The sequence below is a fragment of the Odontesthes bonariensis genome, chromosome 13 (genome assembly GCF_027942865.1).
Source record: "Odontesthes bonariensis isolate fOdoBon6 chromosome 13, fOdoBon6.hap1, whole genome shotgun sequence".
Lineage (NCBI taxonomy): Eukaryota > Metazoa > Chordata > Actinopteri > Atheriniformes > Atherinopsidae > Odontesthes > Odontesthes bonariensis.
The window spans coordinates 16,314,917-16,341,368 of record NC_134518.1 but is presented as its reverse complement, the minus strand read 5'-3'; the positions used below and the strand labels follow the sequence as shown (position 1 = coordinate 16,341,368).

At 42.4% G+C, this 26,452-nt stretch overlaps 1 protein-coding gene and 1 long non-coding RNA gene across 3 annotated transcripts; one reads left to right on the top strand and one right to left on the bottom strand.

Moving 5' to 3' along the window:
- Positions 1 to 263: 263 nt before the first annotated feature.
- On the bottom strand, positions 264 to 9,982 carry fhdc2 (FH2 domain containing 2). Of its 2 annotated transcripts, XM_075481174.1 has the most exons (13): positions 9,918 to 9,982; positions 9,795 to 9,832; positions 8,152 to 8,711; positions 8,011 to 8,072; positions 6,381 to 6,483; positions 6,003 to 6,088; positions 5,675 to 5,775; positions 5,268 to 5,338; positions 4,966 to 5,073; positions 3,800 to 3,870; positions 3,227 to 3,344; positions 2,951 to 3,115; positions 264 to 2,857 (listed from the first exon to the last, which is right to left on the bottom strand). In XM_075481174.1, exons 3-13 carry the CDS (start codon positions 8,599 to 8,601, stop codon positions 977 to 979), a joined length of 3,216 nt encoding a protein of 1,071 aa, XP_075337289.1. In that variant the 5' UTR covers positions 8,602 to 8,711; positions 9,795 to 9,832; positions 9,918 to 9,982; the 3' UTR covers positions 264 to 976. The 2 variants fall into 2 exon arrangements, with proteins under 2 accessions (XP_075337289.1, XP_075337288.1); XM_075481173.1 differs by having other exon boundaries at positions 9,795 to 9,982.
- Positions 9,983 to 10,053: 71 nt separating this feature from the next.
- LOC142397250 (uncharacterized) lies at positions 10,054 to 20,912 on the top strand. The gene is made up of 3 exons (XR_012772686.1): positions 10,054 to 10,141; positions 10,379 to 10,671; positions 18,051 to 20,912. It is a non-coding gene; the product is annotated as an uncharacterized LOC142397250 (long non-coding RNA).
- The last annotated feature ends 5,540 nt before the right edge of the window (positions 20,913 to 26,452 follow it).

Below are 26,452 nucleotides of genomic sequence, written 5' to 3'. Positions count from 1 at the left end.
AGAGTAACAAGAAGACGGCAAGAGCAGCTATCAATATAGAGTAGAGCCCATTAAACCAAAAGGTCTCTAAGAAGGCGCTCACCTGAATACAAAAACTTAAAAACATAATTATTCATTGATCTATATTATAGGGAGTATAGGGAATTATTCACTGAGTCTGGTCCTTTTATTTTTTTTTCTTTAGCACAAGTTTTTTGTGTTTACCTTGAATCATGCGGGAACTTTTGAACGTAACTGAGGAGCACAGAATTATGACACTGAGATTCACAACTTTGTCTTTATTCATCTCTTCTTTATAACAAATCCACATAATATAGTAAATAATGCTATTTAATAAAGTTATAGATTTCTTTTTTCATAAAATAGAAAAAAAAAAACACGACATTGAAAGTATCCATCTCCTTTCAGCCTCCTCTTCAGTTTTTAAAGTGCATCAGAAGTATGAGGCTCCAAACAAGAGGATGAACAGCTCCGCAAGTTCAGTTTGAAAACACTGATGGTTAAGGAGAAGGGGCAGTGTTCACAACATTTGGACAACTTTCCTAAAAAAAGAAAAATAATAATTAAAAAGTTTTTTTTTCCAAATGAGAAAGATTCCCGACATTTTCCCAAAATATAACTCTTTTAAAACCCAGAGTGCCATCCACTTGGTAGGATATTTTTCAGGTGATTTAAGTGTTATACATATCGGACGTTACAGTAAGACACATCTTTTGCTGCCCCATTGCCTGCAAAGGACACAAATAGGTGTAAAAAGAGGTAGATTGTAGAGGATCCACTTTCCTGCCACCGTATGAAATACAAGATAGAAAGTTTCCCCAATGCTCTCAGTGCAGCTTCCTTTAACATATATAGAATCTAAGCACATATATATACATATATTTCAATGAAGTAGAACTGATTTTAACCACAGTTTAATTTAGGGCTGAAGGAAACCAGAAATCTATAAACAGAGTCCACGGAGCAGGCCCTTCCATCACCTCCACAGTGGCTGAGCTGCGGCTGCTCGAGGCACTTTGGGACCAGGTATCCTTGAAGATGCCGGGATTTTAGAGTTGGCAGGTGAGGTGCTTGTGCTTGTTGTATTGCCAGTTTTAATTTGGGCAGCCGATATGACAGACGTGCGTATGGTCTTGGCTGTAGCAGAAGATGGGCTGTGGGCGGTTCGAGGCTGGGAGGGAATCTGACTCTCGGATTTTGGGGCGAGACGTTTGGAGACACGGACAGGAGTACCTCTTATAAAGGCTGGCAGGTTGCTGCCAGAGACTTTCTCTATCTGTACAGCTCCTTCTGAAGTCCTCCGGGTCAAGGTGTACTTTTCTGGAGTCTTTGACTCACTCACTTTTTTTTCCCGTATGCTGCTACTTCGTTTCACCTCAGCCTGAACAACAGTCGTCCGAGATGAGCGCATCGACATGCTGCGAGGAACAGACAACCGCGCAGGAGTAGATGGGTTTGTAGGGATTGAGGCTCCGTTTGAATGCTCAGTTTTGGAGCGCACCCTGGGAATACCTGTGCTATTGGAAGGAGCTGCACGTGACACAAGTCCCCTCTTGGCCCCTATTCCACTGCATACAGGGATCTTCATGGTTCGAGTCTCCTTTGATGCTGTCGACACTGGAGTATTACCTTCTCGAAGCTCAACCTCCCTCTCCTTCCTCCACTTGGAGCAGAGACTTGGTGTGGGTTGTGGGAGTGGGGAGGTCGGGGGTGACAGGGTGTCATAGGATCGGAGGCCTTTCACCAGTGTATGGCACTCCACTGTTTCACCTACACGCAAGTACGATCTGGCCGTCTCCCTGTCGGCACTTGGCAAGTCGGAGGCCTCCTCTGGCTGTGACTGGCTGAACTCTGGTAGACAGGACGGCATCCAGTTATTTCCCACAGGTGTGGAAACAAGCTCTGAGTCAGTCTCTGTTGTTAAAGCTGTATCAGGCAAAGGCGTCGCAGCTTTTGTTTTGATGGATGTAATATCTTTCTCATCTGGAGAGGATTGGGATTTGGTCTCAGAGCTCGGCAGCTTCAACAGCCCAGTCTTGGTGTTACTATCAGAAAGTATTCTACTTGGATGAATAGACTCTTGTATAGCATCACTGACACAAGAGCTTTCAGTTTTACCCTGAAGAGGACAATTACTGTCCGTCACTGGCAGGCCAAACCTTTGTTTGTAAGTGGAAGCCTGGCTTTTAACACATTTGGCTGGTGTCTCAGTATTTATAGTTGCAGAGTCTGTACTGGAACCATTCAACGCCAGGTGTTGAGAAAAATCTTTTTCAAATCCTTTTACCTTCGGTTGGCTTTGTAGCATGTAGGAAATGCTCTCAGGCCCATATTGCTTCACTGTGAAGCCCCTTCCATGCTGAGAGGAACTAAATGTTGCAATGTGTGAATCTTTAATAGCTTCCATACTCAGGTTTCTTGCTCTCCTCCCTCTGACCAGAACAGTTTCTTGGTCAATGGGGGAGCATGTGCCATCAGTCTCTGGCGAGCTGCAGAGTACGGCACTGGTCTCATGGTCAGAGGAGCTGTTTGAGTGACAGCTGGTTGAGGTTGGGCTGCTGCCCAACACGGGGAAGCTCTTCAACGGGGATGAGTCGTGGAGATATATGTCGCTTTGGGGGCGGTGTGTGAATCTGCGGGAACCGGGGCTTCTCAGACTACGACGACACCAAGTGTAGCTCAAGTTCTTCTCTAGAAGTTTCTCAAGCTCATCTTGGTTCTCCTGACCGTGAGGCTCTCTGGCGAGGCTCAAGCCCAGATCCAGCCCAGTACACACAGCCAGAGAGCGACGCTTTTTCACCATCTCATGCTGACGTTCCAGACGTTTCTGCTCCTTCAGCTCACGTTCTTCATTTTCCTACAAAAAAAAAAACGGGGAAAGCAGACAATTTGTCATTTTTAACCAATCCTTGAAGCAGTCAAACCTGTGCATTAGTCAACAGTGGCTGACCTGGACAGCTCTTTGGAAGCGATGGCAAAACAAATGAAAGACCCTGCAAGCCTCCTCAAGTTTAAAAGTGCTGTCATCTTCACAGAAGAACTCCACCAGAGCTTGACTCGACATCCTCATACCCTCCATCTCATCGTCTGCCGCCTTCAGACGCTCTTCAGCCCTCTGCACACAGATAGAAAAACATGTCTTATCCCTGCTGTATCTTTCATGAGATTGCCTGATAAATTAGATGTTAATTCATAGAGCGAGTACACATAAAACTGTGCTGCTTACCTCCAGAAAATTTTGTGTATGCTGCTCAATCTCTGCTTCAGTTTGTGTATTTGTCTTAAGGGAAGCCACTCTGTTTCTTAGCTTTGATAAGTCATCCAGCACAGCCTCCTCACACAACCTGCAGAGAAATACAATTAGAATAGGCGCTGTTTTGAAACAGACGGGTAATCCGTCTGAATTAAAGTTGCACAAGCAAAAGTGGGTAATAAATGAATGGAATTGATCCAAAGCATCCAGGGATTCTTGGAAAATGATAGTGGCTTGGGTCAAATTGAGAACTCTCATAAAGAAAGTCATTCCTTGGCTCTTTTCTTTGGTAGAGAATGAAAGGATAGCAGAGCAAAACTCTCCAGCAGCTTTTACATTGGATCAGAGTACCAGTGTTGTCTTAACCCACTTTCACTAAGGCAGCTAATCAAAGCTGGTAACTGGACTTCTTGGTGTGAAAACAAAAAATGCATAGTTTTAGCAGACTACAAGGGGTATAGTTGTTATTGAGTAGGGTTTGTATATCCCCTCAGACATAATCCCTTGCCAGATCTGATAGGATCCAAATTTTGAGAAAAGACTGACCTGGAGGCGGAGCCAACATGGCCTAGTTGGCTGGGAAATGACAGTAAACTCTGGTCTTTTTTCACAGCTTCCTGTGGAGACGAACACAAACGATTATGAAGCCATTGTCTCAAATGAAGATGCACATCATTCACTAATGGTGACAAAATCATGCGCTCTGTGGAGCATTGTTCTTCTTCACTCTGCGGAGAGTTTCTCTGAGCTACGAGTCTATTTCATTTATCTTAACTACTGTGTGTAGGAGATGGTTGTAGCATTGGGGTGATGAAGGTGAAGCCAGTGGATTTAATAACCTGCATTCTTTCTGTTGGTTAGCAGGGGACAATTCCTAAGGTTGCGAAATATGATCAAATAAGACTTCATTGCCAGCTTACACTAAAAGCTGAACAAATAATGACCTGATTTCACAGAGACTTCTGTTCTGCAAAGTTATTTCCTATTACACTAGTAGAAATTGTAGGTCACAGTCAGCGGTTGGAGGTCTTCTTTGCTGTGTGTTTAAGTTAAAATGATATTTCTAGACACTGGCCAAGTGAGGAGACACATCAAAGGGTCCTGCCATCGCTGCAGGTATTTGACATTGGTTAGGTGTACAAGAACCCTGAGAGGAACAGTCTGCTTCTTCTTCACACACAACTGCTGCTCAGAAATCACAGAACCAATGAGCCAAATGTGAACAAATGCATTTCAACACTTCCAACACTCCAGTCAGTTGTTTGTTTTAACAGGTTTAGTATCTGATAATTACTCATTGTGACAATGCTGGTATGATTCTTGTCTGAACCAGTACTGTAGCTTCTCAGCAAAATCAATTTCGTCGGAACGCCCCTAATTGTTTTTTGTCTCTCCTTCCTGGTGTTACTGTGAACAAGATACAAACTAGTTATTTATTGGTCAAAAGCCCTTCAATAAACTAAGTGCTAATACTGTAAAATACTACACTCAAGGATTGAAGATGGTAGTCCCCAAACCAATGGCTAACTGGTGCTAACTGGTGCACTGGTGCCATCCGTTTTTAATATACAGTCACAACCTCTTCCGAGGCATTGAGGTGACCTTTCCATACCTTACTTCTCGAAATCATCATTCCTGACAAGTATTTCTCACAGCACCTATTTGGTATGACAAGTATTTCTATTAAACTGCATCTTAATTTCAGATCTTACCATAGCAACGAAATGCAGCAAATTCATGCCCGGCTTGTTGGCTTTGGTGTCAGCCAGTTTGAGTAGTGATGAAATTCGAAAACCAGCAGCATTCCCTGCGTATCCACCCTAAGAAATTACAAAGAGGGGTCAGAACATACACACATGACAACTTTAAACAAACAGGGAATCAAAACCCAGGTGGACAGCCAGAATGACGCCCCTGAACACACACACCCAGGACACACAATTGTAAAAAATAAACGGAACTGATTCGGTTTTTGCAAACTAAGAAATAAAGAATGAATAAAAAAAGCACTCACAGCATTCATATAGTTTCCAGCTTTCAGCACCAAACGGAGGATAGAATGTAATTCTGGGCAGCTCAGCAGCTCTAGGAAAGTCAAGAGAATTAATATGGAGCTTAATATTGAAGCCTAAGGTTGTTGAAATATATATATAAATATATGAGCATGAATTTTCATGCAGCAGACAACAAGGACATGAAAAAAGTCAGCAACCTCTGCAGAAAAATAGGATTTATTGCGAGTTTTTCCTAAATCATCAAGTCATCCTAAAGGCTTAATACTTATTTTCATTCTAATACTTATTCTAATTTTCATTCTGGCATCTGACATAAAAACAAGACTAAACATGGGCATTTTGGCAGGCCAGCACAGTTCCAGATCTTAATGGCGGTGGAGTACACAACACCCTGCTGTTACTTTACCTCTGGCCGCCTCCCTCAGACATCTGGCTGCCACACACAGAGAGGTCATAGCCGGGTCAAACTCCTGTTGCAGGATCATTGCATCCAAACGAAGTCGAAAACTGGTGAAAGAGTAAAGAAGGGAACCGACTGATCAAGGGGGATGTCTTGAGTGTTGATGGAGACTAAAAGGCACTAGAAATCAGTCATCTGTTAAACAAATATGCCATGACAAAGTGAAGAGGGCTATATGAAAAACATGAAAGAGACGTTTTAAAACTTAAAAATAAATAAAAAATGAGTCTATTGGGATATTTTAGCTCCTTTTTCTGTTTAGGGAGGGGTGTACCTGGGGACTTCCACCAACAGCAGCATGAAAAGATCAGGCTCTCCAAGGCAGCTCCGCTCCCCACTAAACCTCCTTAGGCGAGACTCCTGAGATAGATTATGAATAGAGGATGAGTCAAAGCTGAAAAACAGCTTTCATTAAATTTGAAGAAGAAAAGGAAAAAAAATAGCAAGCGGTTAAGAGTTTTGATATCTTTCAATGTCCTCCTTTTCTGGAGTCTGACCACTTCATACAACGTATGGCGTAATGGCAACTTTGATCATCCTAACCAAAGCCAGATGATGGGTAAGAGAAGCAGGGGAAAGGTTGGGGCGTGGGGGTGGAGTGAAGGGTCACTGTTGTCACTTTTGTAGTTGTATGCCAGAAAAAGCACTTTACCTCCTCACTGTCAGGCAGCAATTTGCAGAGCTCTGCGAGCTTCTCTGCTCCATAACGATCTCCAGCACCATGCCTTACATCTTCAACTATCTCCCGAGCAGGCCTGCGAAAATACGTTGACATGTATTTTAGAATGACATCATTTCACAAGCCAAACTCTCTTTTAGCTCGTCAGAAGGTGCGATACTCCCAGAGAAACCTATAAGACCTATTTTTGCAATGATTACGCAACAGTAAAGCTCGTCTAATTCATATAAAGCAAAAAGCGTTATCCAAGGATGGCAGATTGACGCAACACTGGTGACGCAAAGGGCAAATAACATGAAGTCATGCACAGGAGACATCTAAAGGATCTTTGGGCGTCAAAGTGAAGAGCAGAAACAGCCGAGTGACTGTTTAACCCCAGACTTTCTCAGTGACAAATGAGTTCTCTAATCGAGTAATTTTTCATCACCCTCTGCCCTCCAAATTCATCTTGCAGCCTGTCACACATAATCACACCATGGCTTACAGCCTTTCTCTTAAACAAAGTCTCCTCATTCATAGCTCACCATCCACATCTAATCATTTAACACCAGCATATAGACATGTAAAGTAAATAAATCATTTTCTAAATGATTCATTCTTAGGCTTTCCTTTCGAGCAGAAATTGTATGACGTGTAAAGATCACTAAATGGAATGATACTTCAGTCTCAACTCAGACAAAGACAACACAAAACTGGATGTTGTTTACTCTACACCCACATTTAAACGGTAGCTGTGTCGCTCTTCACAACGAAGAGCAAACGAGTGCCAAAAGAGACAAATGCTTGTGTACAGAAGAGGATCTTTTCACATAAAGACTTTCCCTGCAAGTCTAGACAAATCCGCTGTAGAAAGAAAACCATCAGCAGTTGAGAATTTCATGGTGGCATGAAAATGTCGCAACCCAGCAGTGTTGCACTTCCCCACTCGATGTAAAACTATGAATAAATCTTGCATGACTTTCAACACAAGAAGTTTGTTTCAGGCGTTAAACAGTATGTAAATGTAGCTAAATGATTATGAAAAAGCTATTTTCATCACAATAAGTGCAGCTTTATTTGAGCCAGGCAAACATAGGCCACTAAAGAGGCTTTAGGGTATGAATGAATATGACAAGCAACCGGTGGGGTCTCTCTCGGCGGGGGGTAGCTTTAAGATTAGACACTCTTTATAGGCATCAGCAGGTGTCAACTCTGACTCCTTAAGAGCCACTTACTCATCAACCTCCCTCAAAATCCAGCCCAGCTGCTCAGGGTGCACCCTCCCCTTCAATACACCAGACATCCCCTCTCCTGATGGGGCTTCACACTTCCGACACCAGGCCATACTGACATATGGCTCTATTTAATAGTTCAACTCAAGTAAACCACTGTCCACCTGGGCACAGCTCATTTGACTTCTCTGTTCACAAAAACTACTTTCAGTTTTCACTGACTCGGTCACATGCTAGCAAAAAGCCTAGTGCAGCTAATTCTAAGGACTACAGCAACAATTCCGACCAAAAACCCCAAACTGCAAAGATATTGGGATATTCCCTTTTAATAAGCATGAAACTGTTTCTTCTAACCAGTGACTACAACATTAATAAGGAACTAAGAAGCTTACATCTTGAACTGGCGTAGAAATATTCCAATGTTCATACTGCGTTTAGAGTCCAACAGGGAAATCTGTAAAGAGATAGAGAGTATGTGAGAGCAAGTAAAAAGAAAGGCAAATGTTGTGTCTTTGCCACTCTAATGATCTGACCTCTTCGGTGCTGTCCTGTGGGGATCTGCAGCGCAGGTGCGCAGAGCGCCGCCTCAGTGTGCTGATTCTGTCCTGTGGCTTGCTGTCCTTCTGACGAAACAACTCATCTAGGGAATGGAGATCTATGGGGAACTCCTCCTCGCCTGGGGCTGCCCCACTCCACACGCTCTTCCTCCCCTCTACCTTCTCTTTGGGGATACAATCCCAGTTCAGCTTCCTCAGCCGGCTCCGGCGGACACTGTCTGCCCGGCTAAAAGGTGAGGAGGATGCAGGTGGGGGCGGGGGAGGAGGAGGGGGAGGAGGAGGTGGGGGTGGCAGAGGGGCGACCTGCACCTGACGTGACTCCATGGCTGTCACTTCCACAGCGTCAGGGGTAGCAGCTTGATTGGCAGGCTGAGTTCCATGAAAGGCACGAGATTCCTTGATGGCCACAGTCAGGTTGATGTGCATAGAGACTGTCTGGTTGTTGGAGGGTGGGATTACAGCGGGTGAACAGGCTCTGCTGCTCTCCTCCAGTGACGTCTTCCAGCGTGCTCTTGTTCAAAGTTCGATCAGTAAGTCTAGGAAGCAAAACAGCAGAAACGAAATCTTCTCTCAAACATTATGGATCAAATAATATGAGCTAATGCCAATCTGTCAGGTCCAACTCTGGCTTACCAGCCACTTGACACCTGGCGTTATCTCTGCTGTCATTATTAGCGCGACTTCAGTGAACCCTGATCTAAAAATCTAATCTGTGATTCAACTTCCAGTAGAGGTTCAAGGCATTTTTTGGAAAAGTATTTGCTTGGCAAGATGTGGTCTCCCCATATATGGGCTGTTCAAACAGCTTGTCCCATCCTGTTCAGTTTCACCTCACTGCATGCACACACACCTCCGCTCATGCCCTTTCCCTTCTAATTACAAATAATGTAGACACCACAGGCAAAGTAAGACTCACATTTAACCACAAAGCTAAGAAATGAAGGGTCACAGATCACGTTTAAATGTTCCCTCCTCGTTAAGAAGGTTAACATGTGAAAACTGGCTGAACACACTTGCACCAGCAAGTTTTATGCGGGATTAACAATGCATCTGAGAATGACTCAGAGGTCTCACGAGTCTGCTTTCAGGGAAACTCTTTAATCATCACACTGCTTTGGTCCTAGACTTGGCCAGAACACATCCTCTCGTCCTCTCTCGCGTAGTCTGCAGGTCTCACGTTTGGGAAACTAAAGCAGGGATGCGCTTCGCTGGCTGGCTGTTCCATGGGGAGCCGCATGAGCGCGCTACAAAAACCGCCGCCTGTGATATCAGTCTCCATCATTTTATAGATCTTTATCTTATTAAGTGAAAATGACATCTGAGAAGTCGTGCTGCTGAAGAGATCATCAGTATGATGACAACTTTAGGTAAAACTAAGATATCACACGAATGAAAACGCAAAGAAATAGTCGGCCTATTCAGCGTAATTTCCTTCAGATTTTCAAAGTTTTACACGATTTTTCATGTTGGCATTTGATGTAAGATAAGCAGCATCTCACAGCCTCATGGTTTATATAGGTGCAATGTGGGTCATCCCTCCATGTGAAAAAATGTGAAACGCAGCAGCACTTGAAATCAAAAATGACAAAACGATGTGAAAATCAGGTTGTTTGACTTACCTGCCGTTGACGATCTCACTTCTCCGCTGAGGTGAGTCCTAAAGTTCATATAAAAGTTCCAAACTTAATCTCACTGCTGCGATAGATTTTGTTTTATACAACTTCTTTATCCCAGTGACCTACCGCTCCATTTGCTGCAGTTTCTTGCGCTCCTCAACTTGCAGGGAAACTTCCACACTGTTTAGCGCGAACGCGCAAGCGCGCACACATACGCTGATATGCCTCTGTTGTATCCTCCCAGTTTTCCCATGGGCGGACTGAGGGTTTTCAGGTGGGACTCGTACACTCGATCCTGGGACAAATTTCATCAGGTTTTGGACTCGGAGGATGCCATGACCTGGCTGAACGTAAGGAATGTTTTGCAAGTTGAAAACAATTTGATAAAACTATTAAGATCCTCTAGAAAATCAAATGGCTCAACCTGAAATGTTGATCCTCTTTTAAATCTTGAGAGGAAATTGCTTTAATGCCTTTACTTCTCATACAGTGGTTGTGTGACATTTATGAATTCCTGATAATATTGCAGATGAAAGCTTGTCCAACACCAGAAGCTGTCCAGAAAACTTGATATGTATCTATTTCAGGCTAATCATCATAGTGGGCAGGACTCTGATCTGTGATTGGTGCAGAGGGCCTTGATCATGCCTAGGGGACAACCTGAGAGAGGCAGCAGATGGATATCAGACATGGGAAATGATGTTTGTATTTCCACTCTGTACCAAGAATGACACATGTGTGAAAGCCAAGAAGCTAGAAGTTGCCTCAGGGTGCTGAAATGTCCAGGGTTCTGGGATGCAGACCCATAACACCGACCTTTCTTCTAAGGTGCTGGAGCACTGCTGGCCCATGTCACCTGGTGCTCCCAAGTCCGGCTCAGGTAGCCCCATTTACAGACCCTGCTGACAGGCGGTCGTCAACACTTCTTGGGCAGCAGTAATTAGCAGGTTATGACCCCAAAGATTAGTCTTTTATTGTGTCTGAGCCGTGGGGCATGGTATGGCGTATCGTGCCAGAATAAACCTCGCTCAGGAAACTTCACTTTCTATTCAGTCACTCACTTCACAGTGCACTTCTCAGAATACAAGGAAATGCCTCTGTTTAGAGACAGCAGCCCTGCTCCATAAATGGCCTGAGCCACCTTGCACAAATCTAAATATTATGCTGGTGTTTATGCAGCACAGACAGACAATGATTTATGAATATAAAGGAGTTAACTTGTAATTGTGCACTTGTTTCACCAAGATAGTCAAATTGAGCATCATAGCCTCTTCTTCTCTCCAGTCATTCTTTGTGTAAAAGATACATTAGTGGGAGAGTGGGCATATAACGATATGAACATTGTTTTTATTTTATATTTCATTTTTTTGTTTGGTTTTGTTTGAATAATCTTATGCATAGTATTTTTCTGATTTCTAAATCTGCTGGGCTTTTTTTCTTTTTTTTCTTTTCTGAATAGAGAAATAAGACGTAACACATGAGCGCACTGTGCCAACTACCACGTTGCTCAGCCCTGAGTTCAGTGCAGCGGTTGCAGCCATGCAGCAAGCGTTAGCCATTCATCGTCTCCCCCTCTTAATCTCACTTTGAAGTCCCAATGGGGTTGCATAACGTTGAAGGCTATTCCACACGCTAAAGATGTACTGAAGAGTTTACAATAACCGAAAGTAAACATTAGCGATCACATGTAGACAAAATTACGCAAGAATTTGTTGAGCAAAGTCCTTTTGATACGCTGATTAAATTCTGTATAGTGACCCTGCAACAATTGGCTTTTTCATGCTTCAGAAATGAACACGGATGTAAAGTCGTCAATATAATAGATTTTTTTTCCCCCAAATGCCCCATTTATATAGTGTGTAAAAGAGGCTGTAAAACTGTTCCCTGGGAAACTATTGATATCACCCAATGACAGCTTCGGTGTTATTCTGCCTCTGGTGAGTCTGGTCTGCCTTCTGGGTCTTGGCCATTTCTATGGTAGTAAATAGGTCAGTTCGACTGTGGCTCAGCAGGGGTTTTTAATACATGCATCGACTTAGTGTGTGTATGTGTGCGTGAGAAGACTGCATGCATGCACACACACCTGGGTCTGATTCCAGACTGGGACAGCAGGTCTGGGGAGGTATTCCAAATCAAAGCCAGGTTCCTCAGATCATGTGCAGTTATCCAAAACAGCCTGACAAGGATCTCTGGCTTTGGTCAGACCGTCTGATAAGGAGTGACAGCAAGAGACGGGCAACACAGGCACAAAATTCTCTCATACACAAACAGTTGTGCACAGACAACCGTGCATGAGAACTTGGACTCCACTCAAAAGTTTGGTCACACCCTAGCTATTAATTTTAAATGTGTAGATGTGTCCAATTGTTCGCGTGCATACAAAAGACAATTAGCCAACGATGCAACCATTATGTAAAGAGACAGAAAGCTCAGAGAAAGCTGGCAGTCCATTTGTGGAAAAACACTACCTCTGATTTTTTTTTTTTAAGACTCGTCTGTATGGATATTGACTTTTAAAGAATTTTCACTTTGCACTTTTGCATCAAACACTAGTTTTTCCTGAGCAGACTGATTGAGAGAGCAGGCAAGAGGCACAGCTGAGCTCTGTTCCTCGCTTCGTTTTCATCGTAGACTGTGCACAGCTGATGCTGCGCTATCTTTACCGCACTGTCTACAGTCACGGAAATTTTAGACATTCGGGTGCATGTGTTCTCGAGTGTGTCTGTTGGGTTGTTTGTAAGTTAACTTCCCCCCAGGTCGGATAGAAAACATATGGGTGTGCTTGTGGGGGGTGATAGCCTTGCATATTTTGTGGGTGTGTTTCATTTAAACTCAGCAGGATGGAAGGCAGTCAGAGGCGCCTATGGTCAGTTGTCCTTGGGGGTTGGGTTGACTCTGTTAGTCTTTGCACATCTGGCCACTGAAGCCACTTCCGACTCTAATTAGGATTTCCTGAGACTCAATAAAGGGGATTATTGGCCTGAAAAAACACCGGGGCAGACTCTTCCACCGTATGTCACCTTCTTGCTGCAGCTGCTACGGTCATTACACTGGTCAGACCTACTGTCGCACTCCACTAGAGGTGTACAATGGCACGGTGACATACAACAACATAGACAAATCAACCATTTCGTTGCTTTTTGTTTCTCCCTACCCATGTCTGTTGTTTGTGACATGTAAAATGCCGATATTCAACCCCTGCTCAAAAGTCTCCTCCTTCTGAAATTAATCAAACCCTTTATAAATGATGTCAGAGAAGAAACAGAAAGTAAAATTTTCCCAAAGAGGTTGATGAGAGACTCACAAGTCTTTATACCAAGATGTGGTTGGGTACAAAGCCCTGGAACAGAGTGCCGCATTGATAGGAGGTCCTGAGTGGCTGCTTGTGTGGCAAGAGTGATCACACAGTTAATATTCAAAGGACTGAGTCCGTTGTAAAAAAGCCACTAAATAGAGATTGACAAAGCGCGTCGTCCTAACAAAGGCTTCTCCCTAAGTAGGCTGCATATATAGCACGGAGAGCAGTGAACGGATGGGCATTGCCGCGGTGGTCATGTATAGAGTCTATAGAGAGTTATTAAAGCAGTGCCTCCAGCTCCTCATCAGCCACCCTCACAGTTAACTGCAAACCCAACCACACATGACGCGAGGTGTTAATTAATTTCTTAATTTGGACACAAGTCTCAGCAGAGCTAAATTGTTTCAACACACCCACATCAGTTAATATAAACTATATAATGTTGTTTTATTTGGCTTTTTTCTTCCCAATTAAATCTGCACTGTTGCCATTGGTTTCCATTTGATAGCTCACTGCAATCTACGTGCTTCACGTTGAGTAAAGCAAATTCCCCTTCTACATCACCACACACACACTCACTCTGCACATATGCACACAGACAGTTACTTCAACCATCTAAAACTAATTATTCCGCCCCTGGTTTTCTGTGCCAACTAGTGATGTCACCCACTGAGAGACAGTGGGGCTGTTGGCTCTGTGGCTGAAGGCAGCCATGCTGACGAAAAGGAGAGAAGAGGAGAGGAGAAATGAGGAGAGGAGGAAGTTTAAAAGAGGATTAGCAGTTGAGAGGTTTGCAAAGTAGGAAAATGTTGGGAGACCCCCAGAGTTTTGGCAAGCTCTTATGTTGGGGCTGCAGGGATTAAACAACCTGCTCCTCTGGTGAAGCCACAGAACCCAGTCTTCTACTCTCTGCACGATCCCCATCTCTGAAAGACATTCAACCAACACATTTAAGGGTGACAAGAAAACACAGAGGAACTCTGAGGGCCAGGTCCCATGAGGACTCCCCCTGGGATTAACCTAGCTGCTTCTCTCTTCCTATTATTTCCACTGGCATTCACTGAGCCTGTGCTGAAGCCTATTCATCTCCCCTTTACTTGTTGCATAACAATACATCCTGCCTTGTCTAGCAGCACTGGAGCTGTTGGTAAAACAAGGCACCCTTGGGCCCCAGAAGCCCTGAGCCAAGGCCCAATTCCTTGTGTTATGGGGGAACCTTTTGACACCGTAGCTGTTGGTTGAGTGATTGGACATTTGGGGTACACGTCATAACTGAGTGAAGAATTAATGAATGGCGTAATACTTTAAAGAAATACTTCATCGTGATGGGAAATAATGATCCTTTCTGCCTGTGTATATTTGGTCATTTTTTTCCTCTGTAGAGTGTGCTGGGGTAATCATAAGAGACAGGTTGAGACCACCACAAACTACAGTTGAAGTCTTTATCTGAAAGTAAAACTACAGATTACCTCAGCTTAGTGTAAAGACTAGAAGGCTAACAGATGGTGCTTTTTCTTTTTTTCTTTCTTACTGTTCAATCAACAACTTGGACATTTTAACATTATTGTTGACACATTTACAAAAATTAGCATGCAGATTTACTGTAGAAGAAAATGTACTATATAAATAGAAAATCAATAGGTCCCTGAGTAATATCAATTAAATGTGAAATGATCAAGAAATGTAACTCCACTTAATGATATCAGTTTCAATTCTTAAAAAAGGATGATGATAAATTAAAATCATGCTACACACTGTGGCAGCAATAATCAGAACAAGCCACAAATGAGACGTATAACGGCTGTCCTAAATAGATTCCACAGACTGTAAGCTACTTGCACAAACTAGCTTTGACAAACAGATGGGCATCAGGCTTGGCACAGGATTTATCAGTGGAGGTCAAAGTTTCTGTGATAGCACGCTGCATAATGTCAGCCTCCATGGATGATGTCCAAGATTAGGAACAAAAATAAATAATTGCTCTGTTTTATTCATTTATTTAAATTACAATACTGAACTTTACATGAAACCATAAAAGATGCTTTGTAAATTCTAGCTTTTCACCTAATCCTAATCATAACCCACCTGAACTTTTCTTCTTCTGTGTACTGGCTTCTTATGTTACTCTGGGTCAGTGGTAACTCTGTGCATTCACAGAGCACCCAGGCCAGTTTTTATGCTATTAAACATATATGCACATGAGTCATTTCGATCTCAAAATTCAGTTTAGTATGATTTAAATTTGACTAATGTGTTTACATGTGGCCCCGTGGTGGACTGGTGACCTGTCCTTGGTGTAACCCGCCTCTCACCCAATGACAGCTGGGATAGGCTCCAGCCCCCCTCCACACGACCATGACTTGGATGGATGTTTACATGTATTTTAAAAGTCTGGTTTTACAAAACAATTGGATTTTTTTGTAACATCAAGTAATTGCACTGCTTGAGTGTATAATCTCTATAGAGAAGCACGAAGGTGTGACAGGACAGGACGAGATAGAAACGACTTAATGTGAATCAGAAACTAGCATGGTTTCTTTTCCTCCTCTCTGGAAATCACGTGCAAAGCCTCTCTCCCTTCCTTCCTCTTGCTCTGAGACAAGGAGATCTGGCATGTTTGGCAAGGGGAGAATAGGGAGTGAACAAAGGGATGAGTGACCAATGCAGAGTTGCAATGACCAGCTGAGTTATTTGGTCAAAATCCAGTAAAATGGAGGCACAGACTGTTGCTAGGTTGTGCTGTGAGAAAGAGGGAGCACCCTGGCTGAGCTCATTGAAAAGAACAAGCCCTCTGTTTACTAACAAAGATATACCACTTTAGAAGCCCTGCGATTACCACCAATTAGTATTATTACCCACTATTACCTCCCATCATTCTCTTTGAGGCTTCATTAACCGCTCAACCTGCTGAAGGGGATCTAAACAACTTACCAGTAGGGTGGGAGGAGGCCTAAACAATAGTGAGTGATGGGTGAAAAAGATATATTTTTCATGGAACAGGACTATTCCATGGATTCACTGAATTGCTTCATCTTTACCAAGACGTTGCTGTGTTATGTGTCCATATAAGTTGCAGTAATATTACCCACTCAAAACACTATTCACAATTCAACCACAATTTGTATTGATGTGTTTGTTCACTACTTAGACAAAGTCAAAGGTCTGACACGGTATCAGTCCAAGGGCCTCCTGACAACTATGGCGTTACACACCAGAACACACAAAACTCATTCTTAGAACAAAGCACACTCTCTCTATCACGTGTATACTTCTGACTGCAGTAGATTGTAACAAAGAGTCAGAACGTGAGGATTGAGGACAACATTTTTTTTTTTTTTTTACCTATTGTCCAACTGTTAAACGAGGAATGCTGATGTTTCAACATGAAGACAGACTAAAACTTTGGTTGCTTACAGATATTTTTTTAAATTGTTATTCAATGTGGCATATTTGCTACTTGAAGTAGTCTCCAGAAATAGCTTGGATTGTTATTTAAAGATTACTGTGTTGTTGGTAATTTACATATTCAGATTAATAAGATGGGCCCAAGGTTGGGATCCACAGTGAGACAGGCTGGTAAAATCCCTAAAGTATCAAAAGATGTCCGTAATGGGTTTTGTACTTTTGCGCAACAAAAAAACGAAGTTCCATTCCTACGTTTTATTGTGAAAAAAAAAAGATCAAGAGATAGGGAGTCTGGTAAAAACTAAAGGAGCTCAGACATTTGAAGAAGGAGAGCATTTTGGCTTGTAGATGTCAACTGTAAGATACAACTGTGTAAACACGAGAGGCATCGTCCAGGCTAGAAAAGATAAGGAAGACCAGATGCGCTGCTCCTCGTGTGTACCCTGCAGCTGCCCCTGGCTCTGTGTTGTGAAGGCTAAAGGAAACAGACTCAGAGGATTATCTTGGGCTAGGCCCGAACAGAAACCACAGAGTCTGAGGAGTGAAAGACATAGGAGTAAAGAGAGACCCCCAAAAGGATAAGGTAAAGCAGAGAAAAAAAACCATTAAATTTTGTGTGTTGAACCCCTAGAGGCCAATGTCTTGTTTGAAGAGCCCTGAGGTTAAAGTCAGAGGTCACAGGTTAGGCACAGAGGTTATCAGCAACTGTTTGGGGTTAACTACAACTGTCTGACTAAATGGGCACTTGCACCGTTAAACTGATTAACCCAGAGAGGGTATTCAGTGGTTAAACCTGGAGTGCAAGCTCACATCCATCCTACAGACACAAGTGCTGTGATCTAGTCTGTATTCGGGCAGAATCACCGCAGATTGGACGCCTGGTTGTTCTGGGTGTGTCTGAATTTGGAGCTGGAGTGTGAGAGGAAGTCAGTGGGGAGTAGAGGTGTTGAACCCTGCCATCCTGTTGTTAGTGGTCACACCTGCCAGTTGTTCCGAAAGAGAGTGAAGAATTAACAGGAGGTGCAATGTTTGTATATCGAGTCCAGTGAAATTTAACTGAGAGGAACCAGTTAATTATTGTATAACCAAAACAGGACATGGAAATAACTCATTTCTGTATGCCCCAAGGGTTTTGCAGAATACATGTGGCTACAACAGACACAACAACCCTCCCAAATACAGCCACTTGTATACAAATACACATACGTGTGAATGGTAATGGCAGGGATCTTGTTTCACGCCTCCCTCATTCATCTGGGGGATGCACCAGAGTGCATTCTTAATTCTTAATGGTCTTCCAACTGTGACTTAAGTAAAAGGTCAAAAGGAGGAGGAGAGGACAAAGGGGAGGTGTTGAGAAGAAAAGGGGAAAGAAGAAGACAGTTCATTTAGAAATTGGCAGGTTCTTCACATGGGCATGATTCCAGACACAGACTCATTCTTTTTTTTGTTCCGTTGTGTATCATTCTGATTTTCATCATGTTGAAAAAATTCTATGAAATACATTTGACTATTACTCGCTGTCACCCTAACTAATCCTTGTGCATATGTTTCAGGACGGCAGTCATGGCACACTTCAGACCCTCACAGCGAATCTGTCCATGTAAAACATCCCTCTCTGCTTCGTCTTGGCGTCGTCATTGTTTTGGCTCTCGTCACACGGGGGACCCCACAGTGATCATTGTACGTCTCAGGCTGATCTCAGTCATCTCCAGTGAAGCGCAGAGGAGTCACATATGAGGCATTGCAGTTGTAATGCTTAGCTCTCACAAATACTGTGTTCAAGCACAAACAGCACGCCTGATTACTCCCATCGTACACAGTGGCAATGTGGCCATCAAAGTAGTTCAAAGTGGCATGATGTGGCACATTAGAGCTATAGGGTCCAGGGGCACAGATCTGGGCACAGAGCAGGTTATTCATATGTGGGCCCTTTGAACCATGACTGGCAAGAAAATCCCTTTGAAGTGCTGTGTGGTGAGCCCTAAAATCTAAAGCTGGTTTAACATGTTGAAATGGATCTTTGTATTCTTACTCAGTGACCACATTTGCACAAAGAGGGCATTCCCACAAAGTCGTGTTTGATTATTACGGATTTAACTTAATTGCATAGAGCAGAGGATTAAACTGGGAATCAGAATTACATGTTTAAGTGTCTTTGTTAATTCTTAGCTAGTTTATCACCACATACTTTATATGGGTGTGAAAACATGGGAGGGTCAAAAACTGTGTAGCCACAGTACTCCAGGGGACATAATAACATAGCACTCCCATAAAAATAACAGAAAGCTAAGGGTACTTATTACAGCTTGAAGAGCTATGTGTTGTTCTGTTAGAATGGGTTTCAAATAAATGAACATGACCATCATTTTTGCAACTGTTGAAATTTTCTAATATCAGCAATGACTACAAACTGACTGTTTTGTATGTTTTGTGAGGGTAGCAATAAGACGAATAGCAATGTCATGACTTATCCACAACCATTCATCTCACAGTCCTTTTCCCACTCCCATTTCCCCAGGTGCACTGGGCAGGACTTTGCAAAGCAATGCTAATTATGACCTTGTTGGTTTCTGTATTGTATGTCACACAAAGGGGGATTTGCTCCATGCAAAAAAAAACAGCCCTCCACAAACTTCATATAAGCTTGCATCTCTGAATTGCTGCTCATGACAAAGCCTCATCTAACAATATTGATTATAGCAAAGCAACAACACATGTCCAGTAATTATACTGCTTAACAAATATTAAAACTATAATTTAAGTTACAAACAAGTAAAATCTTAACATAGTTTGAAAGCAATTCATGAAGCAGTCAGCCATGTCTATGAAAATGTTCAAAAGTCATGGATGGGGAGTTTGGCTGGTCAGAAATTTTTTTTTTTTAAAAAGCGGCTCCATCAACATCAATCTTTTCACTGTATCCATTTACTGTATATGCCCATCTTACACCATGAATTTGTAAATAATTCCTGTTTGTGTTGCTTGTCGGCCCAGGCTGTGACGGTCCAGGTATTTATTGTATGTTTTTCTGGTTTCTCTGTTTAGTTTCCTATTAGTATAGCCTTGCCATTTCCTCACCTTTCCTCAGTTCCCTCCTTACAGTCGTCAGCTCCACTCCCTTCACCTGTATCAATTGCCCTCAGCTGTACCCACTCACTAATTACTCTTCCCACAGTAGTCTTTCAGTTCTTTTCAGTCAGAGTCAGATCCTCCGTCAAACTACCCATAATTTTTCCCGTCTATAGAGCCAGCTTCCTTGTTTTTTTGTACAGTTAAGTTTTTGTTGTTTCTTCTTTAGGTGTTGTTTTTCTAGTTTAGTTTTGTGGTTCTCCAGCATTGGCTGTGATTTTCATTTATATTTATGATAAACCCTTTAGGTTTCCCCCTGGCTCCTGTCCAGTGTCTGCATCTGGGTCCTCCTCCTTTGTCTCCATTGCCAAACCGTGACACAGGCAGCCAGTATATCGACACTGTTCATCTGTACAGCCAGAGATGAAAGCCACTCAACCGGACTGAAGCAAATATGACGGCAACCACAGTCCCCATTGTTCCAGAGCTGAGTGTTTCTCCATTTTGTTTTGGCCTGAAATTTACCACACTTCAAAGTAACAAAGCATTTGGATCAAAATATTTTCCACCAGTCCCTTCCACGCTGTTGTTGAAATCTTATTTTCTCATTTAGAGTTGCTGGAACAGCCGACATCCTTCAGGCCAGCGTGTGCTTTTCAAATTTTTTAGTCGAAAATTAATGGCCCTTATCTGCAGCAAACACGTTCTCTGGTGTTCATGTCAGTGCTCAAGTCTGAGCCAATACCCAACTCTTAATGTACACGCACTTCCCCTCTTGGGGCTGAGTTCCGCTTTTCTCCAGTTCTAGGCCTTCACACCCTTTTTCAGCAGCCTGTGGATTCGTTTTCAAGACCCATGGAAACTAGGCTCTGTATTGCTACACACGTCTCACGTTTTGTTTTACTACTTTTTAAGTAGATAAACCTCCACGCACACACAAGCTGAAGAAGATGGCCTGTTTGTGCCGACAGGCTAGTAGTCTGTCGCATTAGCCACCACAATGGTCTTCTTCCTGTTCACATGTTATTACGACACATTTTGAACTTGTTTTTTTTCTCAGTCCCTTATAAGAAATATTTGTTGCTCAGATTAACAGACACATGCTAGCTTGGAGCATGTGATTGCTGTCTCTAACTGAAATCTAGTTTGTTCTTTTTTTGTGTCCATGTTTAAGTGATAGTTCTGTCATGTAAAATATGAAGTGTTTGGCTTATTGTGACTATAGGCTGATGTTAACTAAAACCACACATTTATAATGGATGCCTGTAATATCTATTTTTATCTGCCAAAGCAGGAAAACTACCAGTGTGAAAAATAATGCAACTGATATTTGATACAGTTGTCCCTTGTAGAGTATAACTATAAACGAATAAAGCATTAGTTCTCGATATCCAGGTGTTTTTATTGGCAGAGGTCAAAAAAGCACAGCTCATTTTAAATATATCACATATTAAGTTTGTACTGTCAAGACTGATTTAGTACTCGTCTCTCACTGTGTGCCATTACTTCTCCATGAAAAGGCTACATGCTAAATGTTATTTATTACCATAGCCTGCAAGAGGAGCCATGCTACAACACAGCATAGAAGAAAGGGCTTCACACAAACTAGAAAAACCTCCACAAGTTTTTGAGCTTGACTAAAAGCTGCATCTGATAATTCAGTAAAGTAAAGACACAATCAACTTTCAACTTGACAGGTGATTAAAGACTGGGGAGTCTACTTCGTGGTGGCTGCGCTGTCAAAGGTCGCCCTATCCATTTCCTCAATGACCCTTGTTTCTCCATCAGCAACCCCTGACCTTTACCCCCCCCCCATATTTGGACCAACCTTCCAGGGGCTTTCTCTAGGGGAATACTCAAAGCCGTGCAGAAAGGTTACAGACTTGTTGAAAAGAAATGTAACATTTTCAGGGAAACGACTGCAACTTTGTAGGGAATTTCTCCAAAACGAAAGTCTCCGACTCTTGATATTTTCACTTTTCATTCTTCCAGTCCGCAAAACATAAGCTGTTGTGATTCCTGGAATTGTTTCACAGGAGATAACACAGGAAAAAGAGAGGATGTGGTTTTCTGAATCTGAACAGCTTGCTGATAAATCATAAATAAATATCTTTGACTTTACAGTCACCTATTTTCTGTAAGTAATAGAGTGAGGAAAACTTTTAGAGCAACTCTTTAGGCAAAGTCAATTCAGCCTCCTTGGTGGCCTTTAACCTTGGTGTGTGCAACTTTGCCCCCACAGCTGTGTTTGGGTGCTGTTTCAAACCATCTCCTTGCTGGGTGAAATTACTCTTTCTTGTAGAAAAAGTAAAGGCATATTAAAGGCCTTTCTTCTAAAAAAAAAATAATATCTTAATGTCAGAAAGAAAGTATAGACAAATGATTTATTCATACTGATAAGGGGATTATTCTTAAATATTCTCAGAGGAATTTGGTTTCTTGATATAATTCACACCAACAGGCCAGTGCATCTATGATAATGGTCAAGCCTACATATTCCCTGTTTATGTGTCTGCATATGTGTTTATAATGTGTTCAGGAGTGAAATAGTCTCCAGAATGTTTTTGTTTTAATCTGTGGCAAGACTAGTGGAAGTAGTGGTCGACAAGTCGCAGTTACGCCTTTTCCTCTGGAATCTTTCCCTGTCCCCTCCACAGCCGCCTTGGTCCAACCCTTTTCCGACCTATGCTGTGTATGCACAGATAGATACGCGTGGATACAAGACTGCACATGTGCTCTTGCCCATAAAGTACATGTATAAAGTACAGCAATTACTTTTACTCAGCCAAAAGAAGAAAACAAAAATGTCTAAGCAGTCTTTTAAAGATCAAAGCTGGCCTGGAAAGGCCCAACCCTGAGCAATGTTGGGCAAGATTGACAATATTTACCAAATGTTGTCAAAAATGGATTGGTCAAACACATTCAAATCAAAAGTGTATTGTATCTCGAAATGAGCCCCAGTTTCCGCAATATTCTACATCTGTGCGTGTGTCATATAAACAGGATATCTAGAAAGGAAAAGCACGGGTGGGAAAAGACGGGGGGGAAAGCAAGGACTGGGAAAACTGCAACAACTGCATTTACAAATAGTTGTACAATTACTGTATGAAAGGGACAACTCAATCACCACATTGGAGAAAGAGCAAATATGCAGATCCGAATAAGAAGACAACCCCAGACTGAACTGCTTTACCTCTGAACTATAGCTGGGAGCTGCAAGAGGAGATGGTGAATGAGATATGAAGCATCCCACCAAAATCCAGCTCTGAGCTGCTGCTGCTTATTATTAGTATGAAGCTTATCGTCTCAAAGTTGGTCTAATCCTTTATTGTGGCATGGAAGCTGTTACATAAGTTGGAACGGCGTCAATAAGACAGACAAGGGAAAGTTCTCACACACTGGAAGGGCCATAATGAGTTGGTCTTGACATATAAACTGTCAACATGTAATGCAAACAGGAGCAATAAGTACACACTTCAAACACATGCGCTTCCTCTTAAGCTGCTTATATGAAGTAGGAGTGGAGACCTTTGGTTTTAGGGTGAACAGTGGTGTATTGTACCCTGAGCCTGCTGAGAGGCTGATTTCTTCTCTCTGGTGGTGACCTTAATTCAGAACAAAGTGTTCTCTCCAACCATGACTGACTCACAAGGTACTGGCTATTATGCAACCAGAGGGGTTAGTGATGGATGATCCATTTTTCTGGATAAAAGGTTTCGCAAAATGACTTCTACGTCAGAATGGGGTACAGCAAGTCCTGTTTGCTCAAGGCTGGCCGCAGGTCAATTATGCTGTAACTGTCACTGATCTGGAAAACCATTTGAAATATGAAGAGGAACTCAGACAGCGAGCAAAAGAGGCTGTACAGTAACTTCCAGGTAAATGACTAGTCCTATTCATCAAAACAAAGAGGACCCATCACATTATAGGCAGAGCCCTGATATATTTGGTAGAATGATCTGAGCTTGTTAGCGCTTTAGTCTATATTGTTTTGGTGAGGATGCCTCTTTGGTCCCTTGCTCCTTTCATTTTGAGTTAAAAGAAACAAGAAAGATTCAACACCACCACAAAAGATACCAAAGATAAGAGACTGAAATAATTGACCCACAAAGTATCTTGATGAGCAAATAAAGGCTAAATGTGTAAAACTGCAAAAGTGATAAAAAGAGTAGTGATTTCAAAATGAGAGTGATTGTGCTTGTTACCAACTTACCGATCTACAGCAGTATCCTGGTTTGTGTTGAATGAAGAAAAAATAGAAAAATATGGGTAACCAACTGTGCAAAATAACCTATGTATACAAACACACACAGAAGAGCCAAGATGTTCCCCAACTAGCCAGGGGGAGCATCCTCTAATCCTTCACCTCCCTAGACATCTTGTCTCTGAGACTGCACATCACTCAATGTCCCCTCAGGTGGATCTAAATGAGATCTGGCAAAGCCAGGATCAGTGGTGTAGTCCATCCAAAGATGCGTTTTCATTGGAGCTTTACTTCAAACTCTGGGAGAAGTTACATCTTCACCATTAAACTGCACTGCAGCGTGCAACATACTCTGTGCATTCGTGAAACCTTCGAAACGCAGAGAGAGAGAAATGACAGCCCTCATATGAACTGGGATTTCGGGCCAGAGGTGGGTGCTGTTGCTCGGGGGAGAAATTCCCAGAAAGTAAATTAATGAAAAGATCGGAATTAAGAAGGGTCAGTCAGTCGGTGGTACTGATAACAAAGACTGACAGCAGCTGTGATGAGAAGAGTCGCCAGGTCCTTTCACTCTCTTCTTGGCAGAGAGAGGAGCAAAGGGAGACACGGGGAAAGAGGAGCAGGCAAGGTGAAATGAGAAGGGTCAGGCAGTCACAGGGACAATAGATTATGAATGCAGAGATTTAAAGGAGGCACCAGGCAGGTCCTGACTCCTTGACTGCAGACACCTGTGCTGACGTGTTCCCTCTCTGCTCTCTGACACCACGATGGGCACAGAAACAAACAGGGCTAAAGTCAAGTGTAATGACACAAAAGTATTTCTGCAAGCTAGATTTTGAGGATTTGATTTTTGTTTATTTTCCCCATATGCCACAACTTCAAATCTTTCACAATGGGGAGATTAGAGTGATGATAACGCCAAACAAAACGTGTTTGGAGCAGTGCTGATAATGTCTGACCTAAAACTGTACAACTTGAGACGGAAACAAACTGCTGAAAGCACTGCATGTTTGTGCATACTTGTTATGTTCAGACATAACTTCCAACCACAAAATTCATGGCTATAAAACGTCAGTCTGCACCTGACAAATGTCTTAAATAAAGGCCTGGAACATGAATCAAACAACCTGAACCTGATCATTAACCTGGCTGGCAGCAAAGTCCAAAATCTGCCTGTTTCTCTGCTTAAGTTTGTTTTTTTACAGAGCAGTTTGTGTAAAAGCTCAGCTCTGACAAAATGGGGACTGTTATGCTTCGAGTGAGATGCGTAGAAATAACACAAGACATATCTCACTGTGTTAGTGTGTCAGTCGCTGGATGCTGGCTTGTCCAACAACAGTAAAGTTGCTCTTGAGGAAATGCCTTTGTTCTGTGCCTTTTTTATGTCTGCCTCACAGAGAGGGAGCTTATAGCGACAAATATGTCTGTTGCTGCAGGCCATCTGGTAAAGCAAAGAAGTATTGCACTCATGCAGAACTTTTGGTTGTCTGCTTTGCCATTTAATCTAAATAAGTCTATTCTCTTTTCTCATTATCAACCATTTTACATGTGTGGCTGTTTGTACTTGCAGCACTCGGTGTAGTTAGTTCAAATACCATCACCCGTTTGCCCTCAAGGTCAAATTCAACATCATCATTAACCTAATTTGTGATTTGAAAAGATGTTTGTGTCTACTTTTATCCAAATATCCAAATGAATACATATGTTCCTGCAGGGCTGAAAGCGTTCATTCTGAACTATTGGACGTCTGGAAAACTCCAATAACACAACCATAAAATCAAGAGGACTCATTGATCTGAAAGCCTGAAAATGTAATTGGGTTATGTGAGCCTTTTTGTTCCAGAGCAGGATGAGGAAGAAGATACATTTTTATTTCATGTAGAATGAAAAAAACAGTTGATACCTACTTTGGTTTGAAAGGTAAAGAAGTGCTAACTTAAATGTGAATTGATCAAGAAAGGTAGTGTGGCCAACAGTATGAAAATCTGCGGACAAATCTAAAAGAACTAAAGTGGAAATTTTACTTGTCACTATGAGCACGAGAATATCAGTATTAACTGAGAGGAAAGCTGTCTCAGTGACATGTTTCAGGGGGATACCTGACTGCTATTTGTCAAATATGTAACTTTATTCGATCTTTTCCAACAGTTAAATGTTTCTCTTAGGTCATGCACAGTAAGAGGTGAACAGCTTCTCCCGCTGTATCCCTAAGCAACCCCGGTATTCCAAAGCAATACAAATAATCTAGGTCATCAGTGTGCACTGGATCTTATCCTAAATTTAATGGGCTGCAATAATTCAGGCCACTCATTTGGTCAAAGAATATTCTGTCCTGCCAATTAAACAGCACAACAGACTCCAAATATGTCCAAGTTTTGGTGAGAGTTTAATAAAGACCAGTCTAAATTGATCTGTGAGGGAGCAAACCTCTTGCCCTCACGTGTTTCCTAAAATAGCTTATGAGAAAAGAGGCTCTGTTGTGTGAGGCTGTCACAGACTTTTTGGGCAGGAGAAGATGTGCTCACTCTTACAGCCTTCCCAGTGACTGCAGAATGCACAAAGATAAAGCATGTCATAAGCAATTGCCATAGACACAAAGTGTCCATGACATCATTCTGTGTACAAGTGACCCCCGAGCAGAGTGAAGGGTGAGAGCAAACGAGAGGAACGTGTGGAAGAGTA